This window comes from Triticum aestivum, chromosome 4B (assembly GCF_018294505.1).
Source record: "Triticum aestivum cultivar Chinese Spring chromosome 4B, IWGSC CS RefSeq v2.1, whole genome shotgun sequence".
In the NCBI taxonomy this organism is placed as follows: domain Eukaryota; kingdom Viridiplantae; phylum Streptophyta; class Magnoliopsida; order Poales; family Poaceae; genus Triticum; species Triticum aestivum.
In genome coordinates, this window is record NC_057804.1 from 35,218,736 (window position 1) to 35,238,014 (window position 19,279).

General features: G+C 45.6%; 2 protein-coding genes across 2 annotated transcripts; both read right to left on the reverse strand.

Moving 5' to 3' along the window:
• Nucleotides 1-1,862: 1,862 nt before the first annotated feature.
• Nucleotides 1,863-5,133, reverse strand: LOC123090845 (uncharacterized). The gene is made up of 2 exons (XM_044512198.1): nucleotides 4,600-5,133; nucleotides 1,863-2,307 (listed from the first exon to the last, which is right to left on the reverse strand). The coding sequence occupies exons 1-2, from the start codon at nucleotides 4,987-4,989 to the stop codon at nucleotides 2,134-2,136; spliced, it is 564 nt and encodes a 187-aa protein (XP_044368133.1). The 5' UTR covers nucleotides 4,990-5,133; the 3' UTR covers nucleotides 1,863-2,133.
• Nucleotides 5,134-10,286: 5,153 nt separating this feature from the next.
• Nucleotides 10,287-12,401, reverse strand: LOC123094338 (ACD11 homolog protein). The gene is made up of 4 exons (XM_044516367.1): nucleotides 11,757-12,401; nucleotides 11,100-11,272; nucleotides 10,750-10,895; nucleotides 10,287-10,560 (listed from the first exon to the last, which is right to left on the reverse strand). Exons 1-4 carry the CDS (start codon nucleotides 12,015-12,017, stop codon nucleotides 10,454-10,456), a joined length of 687 nt encoding a protein of 228 aa, XP_044372302.1. The 5' UTR covers nucleotides 12,018-12,401; the 3' UTR covers nucleotides 10,287-10,453.
• Between the last annotated feature and the right edge of the window lie 6,878 nt (nucleotides 12,402-19,279).

The following is a 19,279-nucleotide window of genomic DNA, read 5'->3' on the forward strand; positions in this document are numbered from 1 at the left end:
GTCGCCGGCTCCTCACAGGACGTATCCATCATCGATCTGTCGTCAACCGGCACCATCAGGGATCCAGGGAGTAGGGCATGGGAGATGGCGGTGCCTTGAGTCCCGTGAGCCAGCTCGTGTCCCATGTCCTACTCTACCTCGTCGACGACCGGACGAACATTCTACGGAGCGCAACCGCCGCCGGGCATGGGCATGGCGGAGCCGAACGAGCTCCGCTTAATACTAGGTTTATGTTGCATGTAATAATATGGATTTGAGGTTTTCAATTTGAGATATCCGGTTATAGAATGGATTATTTGAGGCTTGATCGGACACTGTCGGCGGACGTGCACGGACGCATTCGCGGGCGTTTGAAGGATCGAATTTGCCAAGTTCAACCGTAGATGCTCTAAGACCGCACACAAACTATTTATCTTCATGTTGTGACAGTAACAACAGCCATGATAAATTACGGACCTTTAACAACGGCAACACTTGCAACAACGAAACTTCTCTGCTTAACATTTGCAACATGAAAAAAAAGCATTTGCGACATACTCCCTCGGTTCCTAAATATTTGTCTTTTTAGAGATCTAAAATAGACTACTACATACGGATGTATATAGACATATTTTAGAGTGTAGGTACACTCATTTTGCTCCGTATGTAGTCACTTATTGAAATCTCTAGAAAGACAAATATTTAAGAACGGAGGGAGTAAAATTTATCTGCTATCAGTAATTAGCAACAAACATAGGGTGAGAACCGACGCTTGCAAGTTGCAACAATCTACTCCATACGGTACCCCGTACTGTTTGGCCTCGCACACGAGCCGACGAGAATGGAGGAGACATGCGCGTGCGTGCACCGTGCGCCGTGCACGGCCACTAGCTCACCCCATCCACGCGCCACCGGGGGTCCGCTCGGCCACCGGCACCATCGACGAGCTCCGCGTCCTCCGAGGAGCCGAACACGAACCGCGCCCACTCCCTCGCCCGAGCCTCCACCTGCGCCTCCGCCTCGCGCGCGCCCCCGCCCGCCGACGCCGACGCGATCACCGCGGCCACGCCCACGACGACGAGCAGGGGGGCCAGCAGGGACACCAGCTCCGCCGCGCCCTCCGGGATCATCCTGCGCGCGCCGACGGGAGAAGCCGCCGCCTGCTAGCTCCGAACGAACCTATGCGCGTCGGGGAATGGCGGGTGTGCAGGCATCATGCAGCGTGGTGCGTATATAGGGGCGCCGCGCCGCCTCGCGCTAGCTGGCTGGCTGGCTGCTGCTTTCTCGTGCAGCGCAACCGCCAACCAGCAGCCATGCATCGTGTGAGCGCGGACGCAAAGGCCTCGGAGGTCATTTTGCTTTCGGGCCATGAAACGCTTAAAGCTACGGAAGAACTGTACTGGGACTGGGACTGGGAGGAAGAAGAGGATTTGTTGGTGTACACTCTGCTCTGCCTGATAGCTTTATGGTTCCCTGTCTCCGTGGGAATTCCAGTCCCGGCGCTCGTCTCGTGGGGTTGTGGTTGGTTGGGGATCCGGCGGTTGAGCCCGCTCCACAGCAGCCAGCGCCTCCCCTTTGGGCTTAGGAATAGGAGCAAGCTGAATCTAAGACCGTCTCAAGCTTCTTATCAAATCTTGCAGTTTAAAAATATTCACAACTAACCGTTGGTTGAATTGAATCACAACTAACTGTTGGTAAATTATTTTCTACTTTCAACATAAAGCAATTCAAGGGAAGTTCAGTACAGAGCAGAATGAGATATGTAAATAATATAAGCTCAGAATATACATTTTTGTAGGTAGATAGACATGAAGCAGTCAAATCACACAAGTTTGCTTCTTACACACACATCTAAGCAAACCACTGGAGGAGCAAAATCAAAATAAAACAACAACAAAGATAGAAGCATAGCTGAATTTCATCACCACTAATTAACCATTTACATATTCTGATCTCGACTTAGGATTATTCAAGAGATAATTCAGTACATAGTGATCACCAGATAATTTTCTTTTCCGAACCATGGCAGCCAATTTCCTTAACACTATGCTTTCAAGTTTCCACTGAATGTTGTACAAGTTTACTGGCTACTGCAGAGCCCTATAGCTCAAAGAGAGAGCCTTCATTTCTTTCCACGATGTCTCCTTGACAGTCCTACTCAAGAGCTGGTGCTACCTCAGTTGGATTACCTTCAAACACATCGGCGCCCGATGATTCTGACTCTTCCGGGAACTCCTGGGCTTGGGTTGATTCCTTGAAAGCAGGAGTGTCTCTGAAGTCTGATGCCCCATCGTTATATGTAGCCACGGCAACGCCACAAGCAACCAACTGCACAGGTATGAAAAGGAAAATCAGTTCCATCGCATGGGAATTAACATGGTTACATGGATGGATTAATGTGATGATCTAAGTGCATGGGATAACATGGAGAGTTATCTCTACCAAGTCCGCAGCTCGCTCGTCCGCTCCCGCGAGCGGCCAGGCGAAAACCCCAGCCTACCGCCGCAGCCCCCCTCCACCCCCGCCCCCCTCCCTCGCCGCCGCCAGGGGACGGCGCCGGGCAAAGCCCGCGCGTACGTCGGCGGCGGCGGGGCCCTTCCCCTCCCCGCGAGGCGCCAGGACGGCGCGGGACGGCCGGCTTCGCGGCGGGGCGCGGCCCGACGACGGATCTCCTCGGGTCGGAGGCGCTCTACGGTTGGCTGCAGGGGGAGGCTTCGTCGGGCGATGGGCGGCTGTTTCCGCGGCTTGCGGCGTCGAGCGGCGCGTCCATGCGAGCGGATCTGGTGCGGCGCCCGGGAGATGGCGAGGTGGAGGAAGAGGGCGCCGAGAGGGGTTGCAGTAAAGGAGGAGGAGGGCGCGGGGATGAGGGCCGGTGCGGATCTGGCCGGCGTAGGGCTGGGGAGCGGTCCGACGGTGGCAGTGGCGCGGATCTGGCGCGCTGCCTCCTCGAGGGCCCGAGTTCCACCCCGTGCTGCTCCTGGCCTGGCGCGAAGGTGGGCACCGCGGAGGGTGGCGTCGGCACTGCACCGGGCGGCGAGTGGAGGGCGTCGAGGACACTGATGGGCTGCGCTGGATCTGGGAAGGCTACGCTTGCTGGAGCAGGGAGGCTCCAGCCGTGGTAGACGCGGGATGCGGGGCCCGATCTGGCCTCTGCATGCTCGCCGTGGGGAGGTGGACCATGCCTTCACGGCTTCAACAACAAGGTGCTGCGAGAGACGACATGGACGAGCTCCGTAGGGCTTGGGCGGAGGTGTGCGACGATACGGACGAAAGTCCTGCACAACAAGAGCCGGTGTCGATGGCGCCTGAGGGTGTCATTTTCCTCCTTGGAGGCGCCACCGAGGTGTGTCGGCATCTTCCTCGAGCTTGGTTGGTAGTGTCTCTGGGCGAAAGCCTAGGTCCGGTTGGATCGGCGTGATGACAGCGTCTCCGACGTCGTTCCTCTGTTGGGAGCATCACGTTTTTGAGACACTGCTTGGAGGTTCTATGTGGCGCTTCTCCGGTGCTCGCCGCTGTTTTTTGTGAAGCTCCAGGCGCAATGTACGCCATCGCTGATAAGTCCAAGACGAAGCTTTTTCTAGGACCGACCGAGTTCCGCCATCTGCCTGCACTCTGCTTCAAGGGTGGATGGTGCGTTGACAAAGAAAGTCTTAGTTGGAGCTGCTGCTGTCTTCGGAGGATACCGGCGTTGGTCAAGTGACGCGGCGGTGACGCTTAGCCTAGGACAGGCCCTTTTTGCTTTGTAGTCGCGTTGGCTGTGATGGTAGCTCGGCAGCTAATAGGGCTGTCGTTTTCTTTTTTCTTTGATCTTCGGATCTTCATCATGTTGTTCTTCCGCTGCTTCCTGCTAAATCGAATCAAGCCAGCATTTTGCTAGATCTTTCAAAAAAAAAACTTATTGAGTGGACATCTGCAACAATAGGTGGTTAAGTTGTCATAATGCCAATGATCAAACACCAGGAATGTATACATAGCAATGTAATCTACTCCCTCCGTCCCATAATATAAGATCTTATTACATCCAATTTACTCACAAATTGGATGTAATAAGGTCTTATATTATGGGACGGTGGGAGTAATAAAGAAGTGATAAATTATCTCTTGTTAAACAGTCAGCAAATGTAAATAAATAGCTTCATGAGGAATGTGTAACAGCTCCCGGATGCCCCTACACAGTACCAGTAGAGAGTTCAACGTTTTCTGCAATCTACGCACAGTACCAGTAGAGTTCTAGCTTCTAGGCATTGGAAAGGATTTACTCTTTTGGTTCAGATGAGGAAAATAATTCAGTAGCTCAGTGTACTACAAAGAGTGTTTACAACATGAACATGGAGCCCTCGCTGCTTGCAACTAGTATTATAAATGATTTAGCAAATAATTACTCGCGATCTAAGCAATTTTAATGCCAGTCCCAGCTTGCCGAATTCAAGGGATTCCTTCATGCTGACTTCCACTTCCTTATGTGGAAAACATTTCAAAGTAGAGCTATTCGACTGCAAACCAAATTTCTCTGGTGCCGACATCTCAAGAAAAACTGAATATTTTCCTTTGAGAAACTATCAAACTATACAGATCCTACGTCACAGAACTAATGGAGGAGGAGGAGGAGAGGGTGCTCACAGAGAAGAAGACGCCGAAGGCCCACATGTACTGCACGAAGAAGCCGAGGACTTCCATGTTGGGCCCCTCCCAGAAGTCGGGCTTCTCCGGGTCCGGCAGGTACGGCATGGGCTCCGTCGACACCTCGAACCCCAGCGGCTCCCCCTCCCACTCCACGCCCTCCCACGCCGGGCCGGTGTCCTCGTCGGCGTCGGGCGTCTCGACGCCGCCGCGGCGCTTCTTGCCGCCGCGCTCCTCGAGGCGCCGCTGCGTGCGGGACGAGACGCCGGTCCGGCGCGCGAGCGCCACGTGCAGCGCGGCGCGGCGGCCCGGGAGTGGGGCGGCGGGCGGGAGGCGACGGCGGGCGGCGGTGGCCGCACCGAATGGCGTGGGTGAACTGAGGAGAGACATGCGGCCTGGTGGAGCTGGAGGCGGCAGTGGCTCTGCGCGACTGTGCGCGCGCGGGGATGTGAGGTGCTGACCGAGAGCTGAGAGAGGTCACGTGGAGAGCCCGGAGCGGGGAAGCTCTGTGTGGGAGAAGATGAGATAAGATTTTTTTTCCCCCTCTTCCCTTTTGTTTTTCAGTTAAGTGATTAAGTGAAGGCTTTACAGGTGCACATAGGCCATTATATTTTTACCCCGTATGGTTGCATCAATTAATTCAGATTGAAGGGATTATATTTTCTTTCTTTCTATTTTGCGTTCAGTAACTAGTATTTTTTTTGTAACAAGAGGGAGGTTCACGAGGCGCCAAGATCAAAGTACAAATTACAACATGAATAACAACACCTGGGCAAACTAACTATGGGAATGCGGCTAAAGTTGGACAAGCGGTTTGTCTATGAGCTAGTTTGATGCATGAAACAGGTTTCATGCTTATGTTTAGAACCCGATGAGCACAGTCGTGCACAACTCCATTGAGATCCCTTTTGATAGGAAAGATTAAGGGGTTGAACTGTGTGGAGGTTCAAAAGAACGCAAGAAGGTGTTCCTTAATGTCCCAACGAGTACGAGCAGAATTGTTATCCTTGACTGCAACAGATTTGGCCAAAGATAGGTTGTCTGTAAAAAAAAGTAGGCCTCTGAATGTTGAGTTCTCTAACAATGACTACAAGTCTACAACTAGATGCAATGCTCCAGCTTCAGCCACAAGCAGTGGAGAAGCTTGAGGCATTGTGGCTTCAACCATTATACTGCATGAGACTTCTTTATCATGGATTTGAATATAAAGGCCTAATCTTATTGTTGGAAGGTGCAACCTTCCAACGACCTTAGAGCTCTTCCAAGAAGCATCTGAAAAGATCATTGGCCTCACAATAAGATCTATAGAAATAAAGCAGCGTTGGGAAGGCAGAGCAGGGTTAGAGTCATTAGAGTTATTTTCTATCAAGTGGTTAGTCCTTCTCATCAGAGTAAGTGTTGCAGGCAGTGATTGCATTCTCCATCTAATGTACCTAGTGGGGGGAGAATTTTTTCCTGTAGAAAAGACGATCATTTTCTAGCCTTCCAAAGGCACCGTAAGAAAGTAAACAAGTTTTCACATAGTTGTATGGGTGGTTCATAAAAATTAAATGTTTTCACTTAAGAAAAGTATTTACACGTGCACATAGGTCATTTTTGTTTTACCCCATATAGAGGGGCAGGATTAGCTTTTTTTTCTTTCTATTTTGTGTTCAACAACTAGTTTATTTATTTTTTTAACAAGAGGGAGGTGCACGAGGCGTCAAATTCAATCAAAGATAGATCAAGTACAAGTTACAACATGAATAACAACACCTGGACAAACCAACTATGGGAATGCGTCTAAAGTTGGACAAGTGGTTTGCCTATGAGCTAGTTTGATGCACGAAACAGGTTCCGCACTTATGTTTAGAACCCGATGAGCATAGTCGTGCACAACTCCATTGAGATCCCTTTTGATATGAAAGATTAAGGGGTTGAATTGTGTGGAGTTGCAAAAGAATGCAAGAAGGTGCTCCCTAATGTCCCAACGAGTACGAGCAGGATTGTTATCCTTGGCAGCAACAACTTTGACCAAAGATAGGTTGTCCGTATGAAAAGTAGGTCTCTGAATGTTGACCTTCCTAGCAATGACTGCAACTAGATGCAATGCTCCAGCTTCAGCCACTAGCGGAGAAGAAGTTTGATCCATTGTGGCTTCAACCATTATACTACATGAGACTTCTTTATCACGGATTTGAATATAAAGGCCTAATCTTATTGCTTGAAGGTGCAACCTTCCTACGACCTTGGAGCTCTTCCAAGAAGTGTCCAAAAAGACCTTTGGCCCCACAATAAGATCTGTAGAAATAGAGCAACATTGGGTAGGTAGAGCAGGGTTAGAGTCATTAGAGCTTATTTTCTATCAAGCGGTTGGTCCTGCTCATCAGAGTAAGTGTTGCAGACAGTAATTGCATTCTCCATCTAATGTACCCAGTGGGAGAGAATTTTTCCTGTAGAAAAGACGATCATTTTCCGGCCTTCCAAAGGCACCATAAGAAAGTAAATAAGTTTCCACATAGTTGTAGGGGTGGTTCATAAAAAGTAAATGTTGAATTATGATTGTCCTATTGTCATGATTGAATGCAAAGGTACCAAACCTTAAAATACCAAAGGCTACAAAACTAGGCTACATTAGCAAAAAAGCATACAAGGAAGATGAGCATATCATCGGCCACGCCTGCAACAAGTTTAATTTATATGAACTTTGTACATGCCTGCTCTAAGCCCATTGGGGATAGGTTTCCTTAATAGCCTCCAAGCAAAGGTTTGAATTCTTGACGCCAAAAGCTTTTGCTTCCAGGCCTGCTTAAGAAGATTTTTTACCTGTGAAGAAATTTGTCTTTGTTGGTTGTTGGGGAGATTTCTGGATTGTCTTCAAGTAAAGTTTGCAAGTGCTCTTTGAATTGCATTGGCAAGAAGGGGTCAAATTCCAACACAAAATATCACTACCATTGTCCTAGAAATTATGACTTTGAAAGTGCATCTAATTTCATTGGTGGATTTTGGTAATTAATGTCAACATATCTCAAGAAACTAATGCCTCATACAAATTATTTCAGGAAAAGTTCCTTGTGGGTGCAACAAAGGAATAAAAGGTGACCCCTGCAAATTGCATCAAGACAAGTGTTGGCCAAGTCTAAGGACGTCATTTTAGTGGTACAAGATCACATTGACTCCATAGGCAATGACATTACTATCAAAATGGGATGAAGATGTTGTGATCAGTTTAGTTCTCCATGTGCTTAAAGACCAAACTTCAAAATCCTCAAATTCCTTCAAAGATTCCTCCGCTATATCTACCTAGTTCCATTCACTTCGGAGCTTCGAAGATCTTCCAGTCGGAATCGCCGAACTTTTCACTAGATATAGTTGTTGCATAACTCTTTCCATTCAGAGCTTCCAAATGTTAATTTAGAATCATCGAAGCATCTAGAAACCTTTTCTTGACATGCTAGTCGGAATTTTTGAGGAGAAAACCAAAGTGTGTGCCATTGCAGAAGTGTACCTCTCAAAGCCTACGAATGATCTTTGGTCGGACCTTCTAAAACGTCAGAAAGTTGTCTCCTTTATTCACGTAGGAGCTTCTGAGCCGTGTAATAAAGTTGGTAACAATTAGAGTTCTAGCCCCTCCTATTTATGCCCCCGCCTGTTCACTCAAAGCAAACTTCACTCACATCATATGTTCTGAGAGAGAACTTCACCTCCTTATGCTGATTTCAAGGGCTTTCTACTCCAACCATCCAGGTCAATCCTTTGAGATATAATCTCCTCTTGCTTTCTGCTCTTTCCTATCCAATTCAAAAGCCATCTTGAGAGAGTTTGCGTGTTTAGGAGTTTATCTTTTGAAGCACGAAAGCAAGGGATTCATCATCAAGTAATCTCTATCTTGTTACTTTTGGAGGATACGCACCTCCTAGATCGGCTAGGTGCCACTGATGAAGGACTCAATAAGTTTGGAAGGGCTCAAAGATCGTCTACTTTGTGAATACGTACCCTAGTGAGGCTAGTCCTTCGTGGGTGTACTTCATTGTGAAATAGGCCGGTTGCTCCTTAGTGAACCCTTCGTTGGTGATAGTCCTTTGTGGACCATTCCTTCCTAGAATCTCACAATCGAAACCCTTATAATTTTAGACCCTTCTTGAGTCAAAGCCTCCATCAACATGGATGTAAGATAGTGTCAACTATTCACCACATGAAAAATCTTTACCGAGCCAACCCTTGTTTGTGTATCTCTAACTCTACTTGTTTACTTTCACTTGCATGTATTTACTTTCCGCTGCTTATACTCTAGCAGGATTATATTGGCATGTATTACTTTCTTTCCGTTGCCTATACTCTAGCAAAATTGCATGTCTGGGTGCTTGATAGAATGTTAGAAAAACCTAAAGTTGACAAAAAAAATCTAAAATTTAAGAGAAGTGTCCATTTTTGGCTCACTAGTCTATTCACCTCCTCTTATCGATTAAAGTGGTATTCAAGCCTTGGTCTCCTTAGCAAGGTGCTCCTTTAATGAATCATTCGTAAGTTGACCTTTTGCTTTGACTTAACCGCCTTGAAGAGTACGACGTCCTCTAGTTATGAGGAATCTTCTTTGTAGAGTTTCTTTTTTTTGGAATACTTTTCATCACAACCCAGCACTATGACTGGTTGTTTTTGCTATGGACTATGGCATCAAAAGCCTTTTAATTCAAATTCATATTGGTTTTCACTCCAACTTCTTTTTGTTCTTGCGTTTTTTTTTGCATGGTAAAACATGTCTCATTCATATCGTACAAATCAAAGTATAAGTCACGTAGAGACCGACATTACAAAAGTGAAAAGACAACACAACGTCTCTGAGCTTTACACCAACGCCCGTCACCTGCCTCCGACACCACCACAACAGCTACCAAAGGAAAAGAAAATGACAGATCACCTTCTATCTGAGCTCGATGCCGCTCCATCACTGATATGCAGCTTTGTGAATCTCCAAGGTGGCTCACCAAAGGTGAAGCCATTGTCATTGAACGAACCAGTCCGGCGCAACAACCTGGACGTGCCATCGAACTCCAAATCTGTCACCCCACCATGACTAAGACGCCGAAGGAGGAAGCCATACCTACCATCCATCAACCATGAACTTAGCACACGTTCCGTCTTTCAGATGTTGTCGATGCAAACCACAATCTGCATTCGCTTCTGGACTACCTTCCAAACTCCGCGCCGAAGCTGGAGCACATGCCGTCGCAATGGCGGAGCCTGAGGACACAAGTCCACCATCCCCGCTCGAACGTTGAACGGTCTAAAAACCTAAGCTACTAGGGCCCTAGAAGCTACGTCTAAAACGATCCGCACGCGCAGGATCCGGCGACATCCTCACCACCGACAACCAAGAGGTTGCCGGTGGAGGGGAGCGTCCGGAAGACGGCGCCGGAAAAGTTGGATCTCTTGGCGGCAGCGGCGGCTAGTTTCCTCAGTCGATCAGACGGATCTCGACCAGATGCCATTCGAACTTTTTGTTCATGCATTTTGACAACCCCGCTAAACAATTAGGCTCCTGTTTTCTCTTGTACAAGTACGAAGTCAACCATAACATGCATGTACAATTGTTACCAAAAACTACTCTTCTTTCAGGACTCCATGCTCTCGTTTCCTTTCTGATCAACAAGTTGACCGGGCGTGTAATAGGAAGCATAAGAATATCATGATCATACTAGAACCGCCTCTTCGTTTAGAATTAGATTTTTGATATAATCGTACAGTACAAGAGACAGTGCGAAGGGAGAGCATTCACCGCCCCACCAAGGCTAGAAAGCTACGAGAGAAAAACAATAAAACAATGACATCATTAACAGCTCCTGTGCAGAGCTGCAAGCATGATCCTCCATTCAGTTCACCAATCTAGGACAATGTTCCTGGAGAGGAACAGGTTATCGATGTATTCTATAATGGGACTAGATGCATCAATGTATCTCCTCATCTCCTTCTGCACAGAGCAATCTGCAAGCACACACAGACAGAATTTCATTATTGGTCTACCAATATCCCTAAACAAGTCAAGGTGTTTGACAGAATTTCGTTATTGACCTATCAATCAAACATATATCATCTGATGAAAGCATTAAGTATCACTGAATATAAGTTGAGGTAGTTATCCTGATGGTGATGGATGTCAAATCATTTGCTTACCAGTTTCGTTCAACCTCATTATCAACTGCTCTCTGCTGGGGAGGGTGTACATCCCGGCACCGACCGCCTTTCGGATCGCCCAGCTATGGAACGGGGCGCAAACCTGGCCGTAGGCCGTCGTCGCGGCATCATACAACGAGCCGCCCCTGAAAAATTAGACGCCAGAGGGAGTGTCAGCTGTCGTCCGTCCGTATGTTGGCGGAATCAATGCTAATTTTATCAGCAACTGATGAACCGCCATTGATTGCTGGACAAATCATTTTTTGCTGCTGCCAGCAGCAGAGGAGAGCAAGCGACAAATTTGTGCTCTGCTGGAACGAATGAATGAATGAGTGAAGGGAGAAACGTACTCGGTTGCGAGGAACTGCTCGAAGAGGGCCTTGATGAGGCCGAGGCCGAGCCGGACCCGGCGCAGGTTCCGGGAATGGCTGCCCTGCTTCTTCACGGAGTCGTTCTCGACGTCCTTGTCCAGGATGTCGTTCAGCGTCGCGTACTCCTTTGATGCCCCGATGAGGTCGTTCACCTGGACGGTTCACCCGGGCAAGTTGGGTTACATTTCTTTCTTTCTTTCTTTCTGCTACAGGTCGCGGTCGTGGCCGAACAAAAAGAGAATAAAAACGATCGTCGATTGCAGTTTCTTTCTTGCAAACAATCTTGTTGGGGAATCCTGAAAGCCTCCCCAAGTTTGCGTGGTTACTTTCTAATCGCGATGAAAACAATTGTAGGAAGAATATTCGATCAATTGCGAGCGACGCTGCAAAGATGCCATGGCAGGACGGGAGTACAATTTTTTACCAAAGTCAAACACAAAACAGAGCTTTGTTTCTTTGGTAGTACGATTATTATACATGCCTCCTATTATTTTCCTTGAAGAAAACGAAGCGGGTAGTACGATTTTTCTATCTGATCGCCATGCGGAATCTCGAGACTTCGTCTCCAAGAATAACAGATCGAGGAACGGCGAATTACCGGAGGGGAAAAACAGGCGAGATCGGTTTGGTTTTTACCTTGGTGACGTACTCGCTCTCGGCGAACTTGAAGGCGATGCCGAGGGAGCTGAAGAGGACGGAGACGAGGGCGCAGGTGTCGCCGAAGGGGGCGAGGCGGAGCTCGCCGCCGTCGGCCTCCATGCCGCGCGCCAGCTCCTCGAACGCCTCGGCCACGGCCGTGAGCGGCTGCTCCATGCCCTGCCGCGCGGCCACCACGGCCGCCGCCGCGTCGCACATCTCCTCGGACGGCGCCGGCCTCTGCCCCCTGAACGCCATCATATTATCCTTGAGACCTTGACCGATCGATCAACCAACCGCCCCTCCTCCTCCCTCGCTCGCTCTCGCCGGTGGCGCGCGGAGGCCGTTGCTCCTCCTCCTCCTACTCCTCCTCCTGGCCACCCCTCGTCCTCTCTCTCTCTCTCTCCTCGGCACCGAAGGCGCGGCCCAACAACCGTTAACGGATGGTGGTGGTGGCACGGACGGGCGGGCGGGCGGGCGCGCGAGGCAGAACAGAATGGGCTCACGGAAAATATAGCGAGGTCAGACGCGCCTCCGCGGAGAGGAGGATGCCGTCTATGTATAGGAGGAGGGTGGGGTGGGGTGCCGCTGCCGCCGGGAATCTGCCGCGGTGGGAGCAGGATCGGAGGAGGAGAGGGAGTTGGAGAGGAAGTGCGAGGCGAAATCGGGGTCCTCTTTTTTCCCTATATAGGCATCGTCCAGGATTTTCGTGGGGGGGCGCACGGGAAAGGGGGGCCGGCCAGGTGGAGTCCTAGACTGAAAACCAGACGGGAGAGAGAGACTGGTCGTGGTCGGTCCGTTGATTGGCGTGTTGGCGGAGTAGAAAAGTGGTAGGAACTCGGACGCGGTGGTGTTTCCTTGTACTCACGGCAACAGCGATATTACTTAAGAATAAAAAATAAAATATATTTCAAGAAAAGAATAACTAAAAATATGATACTTAGGCCCTATTCGGAACTTCCCCACTTCGCGGAGTTGGGGGAGCTGGGTTTTGGCAGCTCCGGCAAATTAGGCTAAAATGTGATCCGTTCCGGAAGCGGAGTTAAAGGAGTGAAGAGAAACCGAACGCAGCCTTACTTCGGAATCACTAAAATATGATATTACTACTTTGGAATCGGCACGTTGCTCCTGCACGCGGAAAATGGTTCTTGAAATGTCACAAATATCCCAACAAAATTTTGACGCACTCATAGTCACATCCAAATGCTACCTGTAAACTTTTAGGTAAATGCGAACCAACCTGTGGTTGGATAGTTAGAGAGACTGTGATATCCCCTGCCCACCAGGGTTCAAATCCTGTTGCTCGCATTTATTCCTGGATTTATTTCAGGATATGCGCATTCAGTGAAAGGAAACGTTCCCGCCAACGACGAGGCGCCTACGGTGACCTAGTAAATCTCAAGATGATATGTCGGCTCAGTCTTTCAGAGGTGCTCATAGGGATAGGGTGTGCGTGTGTGCGTTCATAGGGATGAGTGTATGCGCGTGTATATGAGCGCTTGTGTCTGTACTGATATTCAAAAAAATAGGTAAAAGGTTAAGCATTTTGGCCTATGCAAAAAACAAAACAAATCAAACACCAAATGTTACACCCAAATTAGTTTTTTCACGATGGAACACTATTAATCTGTTTCGCATGAAAATTGTTAAGCATGCTTGCGACACTAACAAGAACATCTAAAAAAGTTGGATTTCTTTTTTAAAAAATTGATTTTACTGTTCATACGAGAGCAAATGCACCCGAGAGCCAAAACGCCAGAGTCTATTTTTGGCCGGAAATCCAAAAATGCATCCGGGAGGAACGCCTTTTTTTACCGTCCGATCTTCATGCGCGGATCTTAGCGCGAAGTTGGTGACACGTCAGTTTTTTGTAGTCGTTTGCTAGGACGTCCTCTCGGTGCTAACGGTCAGATTCTTCTCCCCATTGACAACCGCTTCATTCGTCATTCGTCTCATTTGATCCTCTCACTTGATCCTCGATCATTCGTCAACCGCCTCATTCAGTTCCCACACTGCTGCGCCATTATAGCCTCCGCACCCCGCAGTCCTGGCGATGTGCCCCCACACCACCAACGGGGACACGACCCTCTCCATCCCAATCGACGCTTCTCCTCAAGGTGAACGGCGACGGGCTCGAGCGCATGGAGGTGCCGCCCTCGACGATGCGCCCCCTCCAACAAAGTGACGCGCCTCCTCGAGGTCGACGACGGCGAAGGTGGCGCAATGCTCGAGTTGACGGTCGGGAGGATCCTCGCGCGTAGTGGCGGGCTCAAGCGTGTGGAGGCACATTGTGTCATGGCCTCGCCTCCCGTCCTGCGCCAGCAGGACATAGCCACTGGCCTCCGGCCACGTGTCAGCATGCTGGTTGCATGCGTGCAAGCAACGCCACCTCAGAGAGCAGCACACTGTGGCCGTCACGCTCCAGGCCGGGAACCGGCACCTCGCAGTCCATGATGATCGCACCGTTGCCCGGAGGGTGCTCTGAGTTTTGCAGGAGCTCGAGCTGATAGCGCCGCCACCCAATTCCCTTCTGACACTACTGATTTGGAAAGGGAAGGAGACCTGGAGGAGCTAATGATGTGCGCCCGCCGTTGCAATTTCCTTTCATGGACCGCATACTCTGTGGGAGCTGGTGCGATTACTGCTCTGGCCTTTCCCAGAATGGCTTCATAATGATGAGATGTGCCGTTTTGTGTTCTGGTCTATGGCAACTATAAGGCAAAAAGGAGTTATATATCATGGGCATTTTTGCACTAGATAGAAATTGTTGCATCATATATGAGGACATTTTTGACATGTCCATGATTGCATCGCATAAGTATTTTTTTTCCTCGAAATCAGTAGATCCAAATGGTTGCATCACTTAAGCTCGGACCTTGTTTAGGCTTAGTTGGTTCATAGGGCCTGAGAATATGAACCTTTTGAAGTATATGTAGATTCTTGAAATTGATCAAGCCCACGGAAAATTTGCACAATATGTTTTTGATATGCCCCTCATGGCAGAAACATTGACACTTAGGTCTATGGCAAGTTTTGCTTAAGCCCAATCCATCTTGTGGTAGATATTGGATTTTATCTTTGTCACATGGCAATTTGTAGACATTTTTCCAATATCTTATGTGATAAAATGCCATGTGCCATGGCAATTGTGTAAATGGCAATTTCTTGTGGGGCTTGATTTGTTTGAGCTGAAGCGAAGTATGTGAGTATGGTCCCCCATGAGATTGCGAAAACGGTATGGAAAATTTGCTTTTTTTGTAATCACAAGTGTGTATGCGAAATCAAAACGAGACAGGCTTCATATTTTGTTTTGCCATCAGACCAGTACCTTTTTCATCACCCTTACATGTGCCATGACCCATAGACCAAAACATTAAGAAATTGCTATGTCTTTTTTTGTTACCTTTTTCTTCCTTCCAAACAAAGCATTTTCATGCTTTTGCCATGGCCCATATATCAATTTTTACTAAGAAATGCAATATCACTTGTATATTTTCGTACTCATAAGTTTCTCAAAACGCTTGGCTAATTTGGATTCACAAGGTTGGCAACCAATTTGAGCAAACATATCTAGGGTCATCAAACATGGCAAACAATTCAATCATCCCATGTCAAGTTTTATACATTTATATTTTTTTTGCCATGGCAAAAGTGGTTACAGTTTTTGCCATGTCTCCAATATAGCTTTTGCCATGTAGCCAATTCAACTTTTACCATGCCATAAACACTTTTTTTACGATGGAAAACTTGTTAAACTCTTTGTCATGGCAAAAAGTTTAACACGGTTGACATGTGACCAACACTCTTTTTCGAAATCATTGTTGCCGTGATATTCTCTCTCATGGTCACATGGTATATTAATAACATTTTTTATGTTTCACAAGATGACAAATTTAGTTTTTTTCAAATACTTTTTCCCAAGGCATGGCAAATGTTAGTGCTCTCATGGCAAATACAAGATTTTTGTTCCACGCACATGGCAACTTTTAAAATTGCTTCTTACTGCCACTTTTCTTGCAAAACATGGCAACTTTTAGAACCTTGGCAAATCCTTTTTTTGCACCATGGCAATTTTAAGATGTACTGTATAATTTTTGTACTAGGTAAATATGATCACCATGTCAACTGTTTTTTATTTTTTTGCAATGATATTCCAAATACCAAACTACATGGCAAATTTAACTTTCTTGTAACATTGTTTTCAATATATTACATGGCAAATTTAGTTTTTGTGCACCATTGTAGATATTTTCGCAATGATATATTTTAAATAAAATTTTGCAAATTTACCATTTGTCTTTATGGCAAATATATTGTATACACTATGATTTTTTTAACATAACATGCCAACGATTATGTTTTGTACAATGCCAAATTTTGCCATTTCCAATAGTTGTTTTTGTTTTTCTAGAAAGAAAAATCCCTAGGTTTAATTTAACTTTTTTCAATCATAAAGTTTCCACGTGCCAATAAAAAAATTCCTAGATTTCACCAAGTGCCCATGGAAAATTCTTGAACTATACGTCTTGTAAAAGAAGAAGATTCCCAAATTTTCTTTTTCCCATGTCAACTTTTCATTGAGCAAACTTATGTTACTTATAATGGAAAATTTATTTGAACAATGGATGGTAAATCCTTTTCACAATCTACGGAAAAATTAGTTCACACATCATGGCAAATATAGTTTTAGTGAATCATGGCAACTTTATTGTAAATTTTTACCATGCCAATCTTGATTTCTGGATCATGGAAAATTTGTTTTGTTTCATAAGCAAAACCATAGTTTTTCCATGGATATCTTTTGTGTTGAGTACAAAAACGACATAGCACATGGCAATAGTTTTGCCATATTACATGGCAATTTTATTTTTTGGACCATGGAACATTTATTTTACGAACCATGGCAAATTTATTTTATGAATCATGGCAAATTTAGTTCACACATTATGGAAAATTTAGTTAAATGGATCATGGAAAATATGTGCATCTTTTACCATGTCATTTTTGAAGAAAAAAATGAATCATGGCAAATCTTATTTGTTTTCATAAGCAAAACCATGTTTTCTTGGCCATGGATATTATGTTTTCAGTACAAAAAAAAAACACTTCAAACAATATGCTGCCATGTTACTTAATATGTGTGGCCATGACATTTTTTCAAATGTGTTTTGCCATGGCAAACTACCTTTTGCATACCTTTATCATCATATAAATTGGTATGTGCAAGGTGACTTTTGTCTATATTTTTTCTTTTCTTTTTTGCATTTATCAATTTCCTATGGAGGGATAAGGCACGGGAGGTCGTACAATAATCGGGCCTAAAATGTGCAGGGAGAACATGTGACGGACGATGAAAAAAATGTTCGAGTAGGTAGGTAGACGACGTACGAAACATAAGAGGAACATGGTCTATCACCTTTTGAATATACTACGTGCGTGCAAATTTCCATGAAGAAATAACATTCATCCCGCTCTGAGAAAAAAGTACCGACCCTCCAAAAAGACTATTTTTAAAAGATTTTGAAATGCTTATTTTCTTATTTTTGCCCAGATCTCTAAGAAAATACGATTTCATCGCGAAAATTTGAGTAGGCAGAAAACTAAGCGATGTTTGTTGGGGGTAATAGGTTTTTTAATTTACTTTACCTTTTCTGATTTTACTCTTCATAGCAAAAGCATTTAATCTCAGAATTAGAAGGACACTTTCGAAGCAAAATCAATATCTATTATCCCGAATCGATTTCAATATTATTTTGAAGATAAAGCCGGACTACTATTCATCCATCCTAAATAATCACAAAAATGTTATTGAAAAACCATAGTAAGTGATTATCAGGGGAGTTTTTTTTTATGCGGAAGATGTTCTTATGTTATTGGCAACGGCGCTCGTGCCATTCCCTTCCCTTATCAGAGAAGCAGGTACTTTCCCGCAAAAAAGAAAAGAGAAAAAAAAATAGAAGCAGGTATACCAGTATTCCGTAAGCGACGAACGAGCTCCTGCTGTGCCTCGTTGTGAACAGTCTGGACTGCAAGACCCAACCCGAATATGCAGGCGAACGATTCCCTTCGGCGCCCATTCGGCGGCATTTGACAACCCGCACGTAGGCCGCGGGCGTAGCAGGCCCAGTGGCCAGTGACAATGCTAAAGCCCAACCGCCTGCACTGTCGATGAGCTGGTGGTGCAATTCTTCTGCACATGCTGTGTATTATTGCGTGACAGTGTACTACTCTCCTTGGGCCTACCCAGATATGTATACAAAATGCCAACTCAAACCAGCCATAAAAAGACGAAAAGAAACGTTGTTAGATGATTTGTATATACTCAGCATAGCAATTGGGATCCTCTCATGTAATCCCCCCGTCCCAAAATATAAGACTTTTTTTGACACTAAACGTCTTACAATTTGGGACGGAGGGATTACATGAGGATCCCAATTTTTTCTTCTCTTTTTTGAGTGGATGGTACCGAGTAAGTTCTTAATATTACAAAATTATTGTACCGTAAGTACTATAGGGATATCAAAGATACCCGTATCCTCGGGCAAATTGCGATGTGAATTCATATAGGTCGTACACCGGTGTAATCCTTGAGGCATGTTTGGTTACCTGCATTGTTTTTAGGATGTTCACATTTGTGACACTCTTGGGTCTAGCTGAGTGAATGCAGGCAAAAAAAATCATGTTCTGCACATAGTTCGGTAGTATGCATATGGGCTTCGTGCATTAGGGCAGCAACATCCCTCCCCCACCCGCGAAACCTATATCTCGCTTCTAGCGACTGATCCTTCCGTCTCGCCTGAAGCTTTCTTCTACCTCTATTGTAACCAGGCCGGTCTGTCTGTTCGCTTTTCTTTTGATCGCTCTACCCTATGTTCGACGATCGCTGGACATAGTCTCATGTGGTGGACGTACATGTTTGGTCGAAGTTTTTTCTTCCCCTTTTCATTTTCTCTTATGTTTTCCTTTGGTTTAGTTTGTTTCTTTATAGGGTTTTTTATTTTCTATTTTTCTATGTTTTTTCACTGGTTTTCTATTTTTTTCACGGTTTTCATTGCGTTTTTTTCCTTTGTTTTTCCCTGGATTTCAATGGGGTTTTTTGCTTTTATTCTTCACTTTCTTTGTTTTCTTTGTTTCTTTCTTTGTTTTCATTGGGTTTTTTCGTTTTTCTTTCTTTCTTTGTCGGCTATCTCAGTTTTCAATCTTTTCCATTGATTTTCGTCAGTTTTAATTTTATTTTTTGCTTTCTATGTTTTTCTTTTTTATTGGGTTTTTTCTTTTTCTTAGTTTCTTTGTCCATTTTCATTGATTTCTTTTTTATTCAACACATTTAAACTTTTTTAGTACACATCCAACATTATTTGTATACGTCAAAAACATATTTTTATAGACGTTTAACATTTCCATAAATGACTAAGCTTTTTTGAAAACGTATATTTGTTATGTCTACTTTTTTAATTACATATTGTGCATTTTTGGTACATATCTAATATATTTTAATACATTTTTAACATTTTATAAATACA

Coding starts and splice junctions, on each gene's coding strand:
- LOC123090845 (XM_044512198.1), bottom strand. CDS start 4,989: ATGTCTCTCCTCAGTTCACCCACGCCATTCGGTGCGGCCACCGCCGCC. Junction 2,308..4,599: donor CCTTCGGCGTCTTCTTCTCT/GTGAGCACCCTC, acceptor ATACCTGTGCAG/TTGGTTGCTTGTGGCGTTGC.
- LOC123094338 (XM_044516367.1), bottom strand. CDS start 12,017: ATGATGGCGTTCAGGGGGCAGAGGCCGGCGCCGTCCGAGGAGATGTGC. Junction 10,896..11,099: donor GAGCAGTTCCTCGCAACCGA/GTACGTTTCTCC, acceptor CTAATTTTTCAG/GGGCGGCTCGTTGTATGATG. Junction 10,561..10,749: donor AATGAGGTTGAACGAAACTG/GTAAGCAAATGA, acceptor GTGTGCTTGCAG/ATTGCTCTGTGCAGAAGGAG.